Here is a 13,281-nt window from a genome sequence, read left to right as displayed (position 1 = left end):
AGAAATGTCAGCCAATTCACAATCAGGTGCTACACAGCCATTATCGATCTCTGATAAAGTAGAATCAGGACGCATAGAGCAACTGATCTGGGTTCAACTGGATTTAACACGCTAGACTGAAAGATTACAATAGTAATGTGCATGTAGAGTGAAATGATTTATAGCTTTATCTCAATCATATTGGCAGAACCTGAGATCAAAATTGTTTTGTGGTTTTAATCATTGCTTGTTTTGTTTGAATCTCATATCCTCTCACCCTCTCCCATGCACCAATTTCACGCTTGCACACTAAGCACACATTGTCCAATTAGATACACATTTTGCCGGCTCAGCCAAGAGATTAAGGATGCATCCAGACAGCAAGAGTGGGCAGGTTTGATTTTAAGGGACATATGATTTCAGGAAGACCCCCTGTGTGAATAAAGGAGCTGCATTTTGGAAGAAGCAGTCTGTAAAAGATGTTCATGGTCCTGTTTTCTTGATGCCTCTGATTTTAAGAAACAGACTGTTTACTTTTAATTTAGATCAAGTACTTATATAATAGAAATGTGTCCATTTGCCTTTCCATTCATCTCAATGGCAGTTACTTGGCTGGAGCAAAGGGGCGTCGCTAGAGGGGGGAATGGTGGGACTGATTCTTGGGTCTTTCCATTTTTATTTCACTCCATAATATATTTCAGAGTCACTAAAAATGATGGTGCTGGTCACATCGATCAATATTTGAATGTTTCTTCAAATATTGACACTTTTGGCCCTTTGGACTTTTTTGTTAGAAGTTTTCGCATTTAATTTATAATTTGTTTTTGATAAGTAATAAAATCCAAATTAATAGTTCAGAAAATGGAAATGCAATTATAATTTTTGGAATAAAACGACTCATTTGTCTTGCTAAGGCTAATTTAACATCTAGCATTTAATGTATTATAATGAAACACAATTAAATGCATTCATATTTTTTTGCATAATTTGGAAAAAAAAATACAGCTTAATTGGAAATGCACAACATTCTACATGAATGATATTCATCTTGATTGCTAATATTCATCTCAAGCTGTTCACTGATGCTGTTTTTCTCATTGGTAGGCAAGTACACTGAGTTTACAAACTTTATTATCTAATAAATTATACACATTTTAATATTTTATTTAATACTTTTATTTAGTAAGGATACATTAAATTGATCAAAAGTGACAGTAAGACATATATGTTACAAAAGATTCAAAAATAAATGCTGTTCTTTAGAACTTTCTAGTCATCAAATAATCCTAAAAAAAATTATCACTGTTTTCACAAAAAAATATCTGTTTGGTGTTATGAGCGTTGCTATAGAAATGAATAATTTCTGAGTCTGAGGACGTGATCAGCTCAGAGTAGAATCTCCATTCTGTCATGGTTGTCCATGTCTCATGGTTACTGTAATTCTTCTGACACAACATGAACTTGAACTGTAGTTGGCCTTAGAATTGTTTCACTCATTTTGTCGGCTCTAATCAAAACTAAAAAAATGTTTTTTGTGTGTATAAATAAAAATACAGTGCAGAAGTTCAGAGTTCAAAAGTTTGAGGTCAGTAAGGTTTTTTTTTTTTTTTTTAATAAATACTTTTATTCAGCAATGGTGCATTAAATTGATCAGAAGTGACAGTAAAGTGACATTTACTGTATAATGTTAAATTTCCATTTAAAAAAAATGCTGTTCTTTTGAACTTTCTATTCATCAAAGAATCCTGAAAGAAAATTATCACGGTTTGCATTAAAATATTAAGCAGTACAACTGTTTTCAACATTGATAATAATAAGAAATGTTTCTTGAGCAGCAAATCAGCATATTAGGATGATTTCTGAAGGATCATGTGACACTGAAGACTGGAGTAATGATGCTGAAAATACAGCTTTAATCACAGGAATACATTGCATTTTAAAATATATTGCAATAGAAAACAGTTTTTTAAAATGTCAATAATATTTCACAACTGTTTTTACTGTATTTCTGATTAAATAAATGCAGCCTCATCATATGAGACTTTTTCAAAAATATTTTTTAAATATCTTACCACCCCAAAACTTTTGAATGGTAGCATAAATCACTCAGTAAATATTGAAAAGATTGGTTTATTTGACTTTCTTTAAATTATCATAGTTTTAACTGTAATAATTCATGTCTGTATAATTAATTTGCATAGTTTTAGACTGAATAGGACAGGGATAAAACAATAAAATTGTGTGAAGTGTGTGGAAAGTAATAAAACATTTGTTCACATGCCTTTTATGCATGGTAAAAAGATCTGTTTAATGTGAATCATATAGCATAAAGAAAAAAAAAAAGTTGAAATCTGTTAGTTTTCATAAAATTCAACTGCTGGCACATAAAAAAAGAGAAACACCCATATGTTCACTTAGCTGGTCACACCCTGAAAATGATCAGGGTGGACTTGTACTACATTTGTTTTAGCTTGACTGTAATTTAACTACTTTAAATTGCAAGTAACTTGAGAAGCTGCAGTGATTCACAAACTTCCATTTGAAAGTCTAACCCAAGTCTCTCTACATTACAGACCCTAACATTGACCTGATCGAGAAGGACCTGTCTGTGAACACAGTGGCTGGAGCTATGAAGAGCTTCTTCTCGGAGCTGCCCGATCCTCTGGTACCCTACAGCATGCAGGTGGAGCTGGTGGAGGCCTTCAGTGAGTATATACTGTACATGTAGACCTGTGAACAATCAATAAAAACACTGATACAGGGACGATTTTCCATAGCCAGATGTTTACTGTCAGAAAGCAGTGTGCTTGGTTGTAGTCCTCGGAGGTTAGTGTGCTCTGGAGATCTCCTCTGGTGAACCCCCTATGTGTAGAGAGCTCTTGTTAGAGGGAGAAAAAGAAAAACAATGGATAAGCTAGTGAGTAGAATAGGATCTACTCTAAGAAACATGCTGGACTGAGAGTGCGTTTTCCTGTTGTGGCATTACAGACTGACTTCTTTCCCGTTCTTTAGTACACAAACACACACACACTCTCTCTCTCAGTGTGAAGTTCAGCATTGTCTACTCTGGGCATCGCTCCAACCCAAAGCGATGAGACTTAAGCCTAAGATTGCCGTTAGTCCTACACTCCAGACTGTTTCTCAGTAAACAAGCCCTCTCAAGTACTACCATGCTTTAAATAGTTTCACAAACGGCAGGCCTGATTCAGCAGAAAACAAAACGCAACACCCAAACCTGCTCTGGTGTATTGGAGCACAAAAGAGGGGCTTTGACTGGTTCAGTTATTCAGTATGATCAATCATGTCATGTCACTCAGTTTGCAAGTGCTAAAATTTTGGTATATAAAAAAATATTTGTATATAAATTTGGTATACAGTTAGTTGCATATTTATTTTGGTTGGAGTTTTTGTGAATTTAATCTATCAAATACCAACGTAATCAGAGACTAAAATTCGAGCTGCTGAAAATTATACTTGTTTTTAAAATAAAATTAAAAAAAAAATAATAAACTGTATTTGTATGTTTTCTGATGAAAATGTAAGGAATAATGCCACTAAAACTAACCTTTTGCCACAACTGGTAATGGCCGGTGACTTAAAGGGTTAGTTCACCCAAAAATGAAAATTTTGTTGTTCTACACTGAGGGTGAGTAATTAATGACAGAATTTTCATTTTTGGGTGAACTAACCCTTTAAGAAAAATTACAGGCCCAAACTGTTTTTTACCAGCCATGAAACAAAAACAGGTAGTTATGACATGTTTTAGATACTAGTGAGAATGCACAATCCTGTATTCCAATTTTGATACCACAGCTAAACCTACAAGCTTAAAGGATTAGTTCACTTTCAAATGAAAATTACCCCAAGCTTTACTCACCTTCAACCCATCCTAGGTTTGTATGAATTTCTTCTTTCTGAAATGGATGCATTTTCTTGAGCTTCATACTCATTGGTCCCACTCACTGCCATTTTAAAGCTTGGATGCGTCAGGATATTTATTAATATAACTCTGATTGTGTTCATCAGAAAGAAGAAAGTCATACATCTAGGATGGCTTGAGGGTGAGTAAAGCTTGGGGTTTTCATTTTAAATAATATAATTTTAATAGCCTACATTTTTAAAGACAAGTAAACAGTCAGTAATAAAATAAGAACAAGTAATCAAATGTTTACTAGGATACTCGCCAAGATGGGCATTTTTTGACAAATTTTGTGTGAATTTGTCCGGTCAAGCACAGGAAGGCATGAAAGAGAGCTCAACTTAGTATTTGCGCATTGAGACGCTGCTTTCAGGGAGAGTGATTCGGATGTCTCGGATGTTGAAATTCCCACATAGCGCATGAGTAATGAATTTTCTTTCGCGTGTTCTAGCGCTTAAATAATTACATTAGAAAGGCTTCAATTTTCGTGATGATGCAGCACAGACCCGTCAACTGAACATGACTCAACTGAACTACTCCACAGAACGTCGACGCTGATTGGACTATATATCCAGAGGCAGAACAAACAGCTAGTGTAACACTGTGGTTGAATGTGATTGAAAAAATCTTATCCTTTCACACTTTAGTGGTGTGTCACCCTATCACCCTAATAAAGAAGCCGGCCCTGGTCTTAAGCCCTGGCCTTAATGCTATGGAGTGTTGTGTTTGGGAGTTGCTGTTCAGTTGCTAATGTGTTCGAAGTGGTTTGTGACCTGCAGGACATGTTACGATCCAAAGATTAAAGGGATAGTTCACCCTACATTAAAAATGTCATCTTTTACTCACCCTCATGTCATTTCAAACCATTTTTTTTTTCTTCTGTGGAACATAAAAGAAGATATTTTGAAAAATGTCAGGGTTTGTTTGTTTTTTTCCATACAATGGAAGGCAAGGCAATGGTAACCAAAACTTTTTGGTTACCAACATTCTACAAAATATAATCGTTTGTGTTCTGCAGAAGAAAGAAACTCAGTTTGGAATGACATGAGGGTGAGTAAATGATGACAGAATCTTCATTTTAGGTGTACTACCCCTTCAGTGCTTTGGGTCACAGATTTGAACTCAACATAAATACAAGCAATATGTAGTAATAGTGATGCTTGCCTTAGCAAAACTACTTGTAAGTACATTAAACCAAAACTAAAAGATTGGTTTAATGCAAGAACATTACAGAAGCCCATTGAGAGTAAGAGGGAAAAGAGGACAGACGGCAGATCACCTGACTGCCGTGTCGCTCTCTGCAGGTGGTGGGCGGGGCTTTGCTCTTGTCCGTCTGTCACTGGACGCCATGGCAACAGCCCAGCAGGCTTGTTCTGTTTTAGTCTCTGAAGGCACAGGAAGCACCTGCACTGCTTTAAGACCTTCTGAATATTCCTTTGCTTTGTTGTTTTGCCATCTATTAGAAGTCTTGACGGGATATTTCGATTAATGCATTTTTGATTGGCAGTGGCGTTGGTTATTTATTCTGATTGATTAAATCATATTTGCATATTCTGTCTCAAATTAACAATGTCTGGGCAGGTTTTAAATACACCATGGCGTCCTGATGATTCGAGATCACTTTACTACTGCTAAAACTTGAGGTTAAGGTTTCATTCATATACCTAATGCTGAGTATTAAGCCCAAAGTATGCTTCAGTTTTGATGGGACCACTTAGCATATGCATACAGCCAAACACATAGCCTTTCAAAGTAGCGATGCACCGATGTGTGACCCAATAATCATTATCGGCCGGTAAAAGCAATTATTTTTAATATCGGCCATCTGTTGATTGTTTGAAAACAGATGATGATCAGGGCCAATTATATCCTTTCAATCACATCTCAATTTGTGTGCGAAGAAAATGCCTCTTGTGTTGAATTTAGGGCTGTCGAAGTTAAAGCAAAATTAACACATTAAGTTAAAAGAAAAGCGATGTTTAAACAGGCTCTATTTGACCCTATAAATCACCCATAGTTCGAGCCAGGGTTGCCAGTTCTGAGTTTTTTCCCTACACCAAACATTATTTGTAACACGCCTCCCATCCAATAATCGCAAAGAGCTTTGTGCTTTACTTCTGATAAGAAACAAACAGAACTCTGTAGCACCTCAGTTCAAGCGGCAGCGCAGAGTGTGAGTCTTTTCTTCCACTTTAATACAAGTTATAGCACAAAAAACATGCATGAACATCAGAAGGTATGTTGAAAGATACAGTACAACTTACTGAAATTTATCATATCCCGTGGAAAAACGCCAGTAAAACTGCTTGTGAACAATGTCACTTAACGTTGCATTTACCTCAGGAAAGTTATCCAGTGTTCACAGTTCGATAGTTAGCTATAAAAAACAATAGAGAGGAACTTATTTACTGTTAATTATATATGTATGTTTGAATACATTTGTCATGAAGACAAGTGTTTATGAAAACTACCTTATGTGCAACAAACATTTCAGTCGAATACAAACATTTCAGTTTTTGAGCGCAGTTATTATATCTGAAATAAAAAAATAGCAGTTGAATATAAAGTAGTTTGTGCTCTGTTTTTAATTTTACCATCTAATATTATAGTAATGTACCAAATGAGACGGTTCCCTGTATAGTTTACAGCATTAGTTGGGAGAGATTTTTTTCCCTTAAGAAAATCAAACCAGCAGTATCGGCAGATATCATTCTGAATAATCAGTTATCGGTATTGGCAGTGAAATTTAGTATCGGCGCATCGCTATTTCAAAGTATACTCTTCACATGCACACTAGAAAGATTCATCTTTGTCCCGAGTCTGCAAAATTTCTCTCCATAAGTTATGATAGATAAAAATTGTCTTAGTACTTGATTAAACTAAAATTGCGTGTATCTTTTAACCCACTCACACAGTCGTTGTGATCTCCAGTAGTTTGTTGCTGTTATTCAGTCGCTTCTGTTTTTTTCTTCAACTGTGAAACTACGGCCGGTGCTGGTGTCGCCACCTTGTGGACCAACTAAATGCAAAATAATTCAAGGTTCATGCATGAGCTGAGCATACAGAATACATGCATTTATAATGCACTATGTTAGTGACCAAAGACGCATTTTATTCGGCAGTTTTACTGGATTTAAATGGCGCCCTCTATGAACCGGTTTGGATGCATAATCTATATAGAGAATATGACAGGCAGTTGCCCCCCATAAAAGAGTATTTTAATGTAAATTCTATTAATTCAATAATAATATCAAGGTAAATATTCAACAATTATGATTTTATAATTGTCATAATCATGCAGCCCATTTTTTTCCCCCAGTATCGTGCAGCCTTACTAGCAACCATATAGCAACGCTCTGACGTTTTGCACGTTTTCCTTGTAGTTACTGCAGTAATTCTGCATCTGGGGCCACAATGCATAATGCTGATGTCAGTGTGTGTGTGACCAGGGAGGAACACATCTGCCGTAGTGGTCACATGTTCTGACACAGGGCTCACAGCGTTAAGGGCTGATGTAAGCCGTTCTGACTCACCGCAACCATCAAGCTCGCTGCACCCATGGCGTGTGTGTGTGTGTTTGTGTCTCTGTGTGTGACTGCGCACACTACACAATTATTTCTGTACATATACTGTTTGTGTGTGTGTGAGACACTGTGCTTCATTGAACAATCCCTCAGTCACCCCAGATGAGACTGATGGGAAGTCTAGTACACACACACACACACACACACACACACCTTTTCACTGTTACTCCTCCCTAGAGTTGTTGTTTATTGATTTAGGTGGAGCATGCTGCTTCCTTTGTGCATATTAGAACTCATTATTCTCGAATTACTTCCTTTAGCGTTGCTTTCTAAGCAATCTGAGGTCCCAAAGCCAAATGTAGATAATGTTTTAGGAAAGAGCCCCCACACAGACTTCATCTCAAGCAACTGGAGTGATTACATTTCTGCACACACATTCAATCAAAGTCTTAATTAGTATTCAGCGTTTGACAAGTCTGAGGTAAAATTATTGAGAACTAGGAGTCTATTTACTACTATTTTTATTATTATTATTTTATTTTAATGACTTTTATAATTTTATTTAGCTCTTTTTTTAAACCTTGAATTAAACTTTTATAGTCTATTAATTTGTTTATAAGGTGTTAAGGTGTTTAACCTTCAGAAAATGTTTATTCACCTTAGGAGATAAAATTTTACACTTTTGATATAAGTTTTAATATGAGGTTTCAACCCTGTTACAAAAGATTTTGATTTTTGAATAGTTTAAAACTTTGTTGTGTTTGATTTCATTATTTTGCAGCAGTAAATTCTCTACAATTAAAAAAAAAAAAAAAAAAAAAATGAAATGAATGAAATCTTAGGTCTAATAAATCTAAGTTCTAATAAAATATACTGTAAATATACCAGAATAGGTAACAGGGTTGCAAATCTATCCTGAATTGACTGTTTGCAAAGACCTGCCCCCTTTAGTTACTGTTGCTATGTCCGGCAAGCCATGGCAATCTCGCGCCACACAACATGTGAAAAATACATCGCGGAGCAAAGAGGACACTGACAACGCGTCGACAGACAAGACAGAGCAGGTTATTTTGATATGAAACAAATTCTCAAATTTCAAATTTTGTCATTTTTAATAAAATTTAAACAATAAATACCATTTTGTGGCTCTTTAATGTGTTGTGACAGATCGCTGTAGCGCCTCGTGAACCAATCATCTTTTCTTACTAGTGAATTTATAGCATCAAATAAACATGAATGAACATCATAAGGAATGTTGTTTCAATCGCGGAAAGACGTCAGTACATACCATTTTCAAGTTCAAGTCCACAACGTTAATCTACTAACTCCCCTAACTACTTTGTCGGACAAAATGGCAGATTTGGTGTTATGATTGGTTAGATCGCCTGTCAGTCAAACTCCTGGCGAAGGGTCAATTAAGTTGGACTCCGTATGGACTCGCTAGTTTGCGACCAAATGTTGATTTAAAGTTAGTGATGAACTTTTATTTTTCTTAGGTTAGTTGTAACCTTCAAACCTGTTATTATGACTATTATTTGTGTGCATGTGTGTGTGTGTGTGTATATATATATATATATATATATATATATAAAATATATAAAATTTGTTGAATTTTTACACAAATTGTAGATTTCACTGCATTCATCAAGCTGAACCTTCAACCCTGTTGCCCAAGTCATAATAACAGGGTTGAAAATTCAGCTTGACGAATGCTGTGAAATCTACAATTTGTGTAAAAATTTAGCAAATTAAATATAGTTGTTTGCTTGTATTTCCGACATGGCGGGAATATTTAGAAAGGGTCTAAATTGTTACTTCCAAAATGTAAAAATGTAATGAAACACAAACTTTTATTACTGGAAATATGTATGGTAACAGGGTTTAACTCATATGTGTGGGACACGGCTAGATATGTAAATTGTTAACACTATAAAACACATCTACTCATTCTTTCTCTTAAAAACATGGGATTTGTGCCTTTATTGCTTTACAGAAACTAACAGGAGACAATGTTTGAGATGTTCCAGTAAGAGAGGCCATTAGATTACAAAAACAGACTGTTCTGATCTTGAAGGTCTTCAAACTTTGAAGCCATTGTCAAGACTAACTCCTGTGTGTGCATCTTGTCGCCCTCTAACTATTTGTGTGTTGTGGGACAAGTGAACACCTGTGAAGCATGAAGAAAATAAATGTGTTTGTGTCTCATTCTGTTCCTTCTCGGCCCCCTGCAGAAATCAATGATCGAGAGCAGCGTCTCCACACCATGAAGGACGTGCTACGCAGGTTCCCTCGAGAAAACTACGACGTCTTCAAATACGTCATCACTCACCTGAACAAGTGAGAATCGGCGCCATCCCTAGGGCAACACACGATCAAACTCACTCACTCAAATGTTTTCTGTTCTCACTGTCTCTCTCTTTCTTTCAGGGTGAGTCAAAACAGCCGCCTGAACCTGATGACCAGCGAGAATTTGTCCATCTGTTTCTGGCCGACGCTAATGCGGCCCGATTTCACCACCATGGATGCGCTGACGGCCACTCGCACCTACCAGACAATCATCGAGACCTTTATCCACCAGTGTGCTTTTTTCTTCTACAATCAACCCTTGGCCGACACACCCAGCGGCCTGTCCGGACAGCCCGCCTCGCCTACCGCCACCTTGTCTTCTGCCTCCTCCATGCCAGGCTCCGCCTACTCCACCTGTTACACCCCACTACAACCCATAGCCCCGCCTTTTAGTCCTGCCCAACAGTCCCCGCCCCATTCTCCACCCCATACCCCTCAATCCCCAATCCAGAGCCTGCTCCCTCCGCTCCATCCTCATCACACCCCTACGGAACAACACACGCTGTGAACCTGCAGACGAGGAGGAGAACTTTGGGAGCACTGAATGAGATTAATTGAATGGAAGAAATTTCCGAGGAGATTGCACGGCTGTGCCTGACTTATCGCAAGCAAAAGCAGAAGAGGAACGAGAAAGAAAGAGGTCAAGAGTCCATGAGCTGCGTCAACCACACTTCATCGCCCTCTTTCTGCATCACGCTACTCCATAAATTGCAGCGACGCTCTGTCCCTTTACGCTCCTCACACACACATATACAACTGCACATGAAGTGTGGTACCCCCAAACTCAGATTTCTTATGGGTCCACGTGACGTAGATGCCTCACTCTTGCTGGTTCAGTGTTGTCTTCATCGACCAATGGGCTGAACCCCACCACTGTACGCAACCTCCTAGGATTAAGGTTAAGCGTGCTAACAGGGAGGCCTATATATTCACCAGATATTTGTTGCAGCTTTCGACCATTGTTATTATCAAATTCCGAAAAAGAAATGCTTTTTTCTGACACAGCAACACAACCACATTCCTGCCCCTTATTTATCCTGTTTCGCTTCTAACAGCCTTTTACAGAGGGACGAAAATCAAAAGACAAAACTAGAACTTGACGAACTGGATCTAGTTTTGCTGGGATGGATGTGTGTGGAATGCTTTTGCACAGCATTCTGGGATTTGAAGTCTTTTCCGCACCTATATCTCTTGTCACATGACCCTCCAGAACATGCTGGAAGACTAATGCTTCTTTTATTGCAGAATGTCCTCACATCCACACAACCCTCAATTTACTGTTCCATGAGGGTCTTCGACTTTGTTCATTGTCTGTTTTCATTTGGGAGATGTATTATTTTTCTTTTTACACGTTTGCAGGAAGTCCCTCCCTTCTAGCTCATGTTAGTTTTGTGGACTACTTTTTGTGCAACGAGTGGTGACTTTTAAGGATGGGTTAGGTTGTGGTCCACCTGCATTTGGAGGGGAGGTATGCACTAAATCAAGAGTTACCTCACGATGTGAGTTCTGGAAGGTAAAGGAAGTTTGCACTAGAGGAGATGCTGTCTGCCTGTAACTATTCAGATGGCAATGAATCAGTGAACTGTGGTAGCCTAGAGGAGGAAGATAGAGACGATAGTAGTAAAGATGGATGGAAATAATGGCTTTTGGGAAAGATAAAGTCTTTAATGTGTTTGAAATCAGAGACGCCGATTTTATGCTGAATATGAGCTTGCAGTTAGTGGCTTTTGTCAAGTCTAACTAAATATCTGTACTTCAGAGTTGACCTCAGAAGGATGACATTGTTTATAAAGTTTTTAAAAGAAAGATTAGGGGAAGAAAACGTGGGCACGGAAACAGGAAAGTTAATGTGGTAGCTTGTGACTAGACCTTTTCCCTTTGTCGGCTCTTGGAGCACAACACTACCACCCAGTGGACAAAGCGGGTATTGCATGTTAAATTTCAGCCCGTTTTCATGCTAATGCTACATTTTTGTTCGTTTTTCTAGAAAATGCTGGACGCATTTAAAATCACATCGATTCACTTTGTAGCAAAACGACTAAAAAAGCAGAAACACCAATATTCCCCAGCACTTATACCTTGTTAAGTGAGTTTACTCGCTCCAAATTAGATCATTTTCTATGACTTTTGTGTTAATTTGAACGTTTGTTGTGAGCCATGGTTTTCAAGCGGAGCAGACATTGTGAAACTGTGAAACAATCACGTTTATGGAGATAAACGAATGTATCCTACAGCAGATTTCACTTCATTTTTGTGCATATCTCTCCCTGTAATTCATGTTAATTCTCAACATCAGTAAGTGAACCACAACTGCCCTGACCCCTTTTAACATGTCAATCAACATCTACGCTGACTTCTGATTGGCTGTGATGAGCTGCAACTCTGCTTAAACACTACGTCTTTTGCCCTCAGAGAGCAGAAATACTGGTATATTTTGGGAAATCGGGAGCTGTGTGGCCTGTACGCCCCTGGTACTTTGTGTATGAATGCTGCATTCTCTGTGTATTTTCAGTGTATATTCTTTCAGAGGCGACTGTCCTTCGCAGCCAAAGACTGTGTGGAAAAAAAAAAAAAAGAATAAAAAAGGGCAGGGGAGACATGACATATGAAAAGCAACAAGACAAACGTGTATTAAAAATGTGATATTGGTTCAGCAATCCAATTTGGCTGCATCACTTTATTTTTATTTTTTTTCATTTTATTATTATTTTTTTCAACAATGGTGACAGATTGTCTGTTAAGTTAAAGGAGAAAGGAGCAAAACTATATTCAGAATGGTTTATTTGTACGTTAGGGGGTCTGACACTTTGCCCTGTAGTCAATGGTGATAGAAAAGGTTTTCTTTTTATGTTTTATTTTAATAATTAAAAAAATGAGACAAAACATTTTTTAAGTTTTTTTTTTTTTTTTTTTTTTTTTTTTTTTTGTAAATGGTGTAAAGGCCACAATGATGTAGTGCATGATTCAAGACCAGGTCAGGGAGAGGGGTCTACCACTCTCAGTATTAAAAAAAAGAATGAAAAAAATCGAATGGAAAAAATAATGAAATAAATGAAGTTACATCTACAAAAAAAAAAAAAAAAAAAATTAAAATGTCATTATTTGCCAAGGAGTTGGTAATTGGTCTCAATGGGAATGGTGTATAAACAGTAAGGCCTTCTGTGACCTGTATTATAGTTAATAAATCAATCTTGTAAAATCTGTCTATTGTCTTTATTTAATAGTTGCTGAATGTGTAATTCCATCTGTGCTTTTTGGTCACACAACTTATACTATAATCTATAAACCAGAATTTGGTGTACACAATGTCACTAGTTCAAAAGTAGATCAGGCATAACATTATGACCACTGACGTGAAGTGAATAACTGATTATCTCTTCATCACGGCACCTGTTAGTGGGATATATTAGGCAGCAAGTGAACATTTTGTCCTCAAAGTTATGTGTTAGAAGCAGGAAAAATGAGCAAGTGTAAGGATTTGAGCGAATTTGACAAGGGCTAAATTGTGATGGC

The 13,281-nt window shown here is 37.3% G+C and overlaps 1 protein-coding gene across 2 annotated transcripts in view; it reads left to right on the top strand.

Moving 5' to 3' along the window:
- arhgap35a (Rho GTPase activating protein 35a) overlaps positions 1 to 12,967 on the top strand; it is a 92,317-nt gene extending 79,350 nt beyond the window's left edge. For both annotated transcript variants that reach the window (XM_051861375.1, XM_051861376.1), the window contains exons 5-7: positions 2,553 to 2,684; positions 9,654 to 9,759; positions 9,850 to 12,967. In XM_051861375.1, coding sequence (XP_051717335.1) covers positions 2,553 to 2,684; positions 9,654 to 9,759; positions 9,850 to 10,276 — 665 coding nt within the window. In that variant the 3' untranslated portion in view covers positions 10,277 to 12,967. The remainder of the gene's footprint in view (positions 1 to 2,552; positions 2,685 to 9,653; positions 9,760 to 9,849) is intronic.
- Positions 12,968 to 13,281: the final 314 nt, after the last annotated feature.

Source organism: Ctenopharyngodon idella, chromosome 15, assembly GCF_019924925.1.
Source record: "Ctenopharyngodon idella isolate HZGC_01 chromosome 15, HZGC01, whole genome shotgun sequence".
NCBI classification, from domain to species: domain Eukaryota; kingdom Metazoa; phylum Chordata; class Actinopteri; order Cypriniformes; family Xenocyprididae; genus Ctenopharyngodon; species Ctenopharyngodon idella.
Note: the sequence above shows the minus strand (reverse complement) of the source record. Positions and strands in the feature narration are given on the sequence as shown.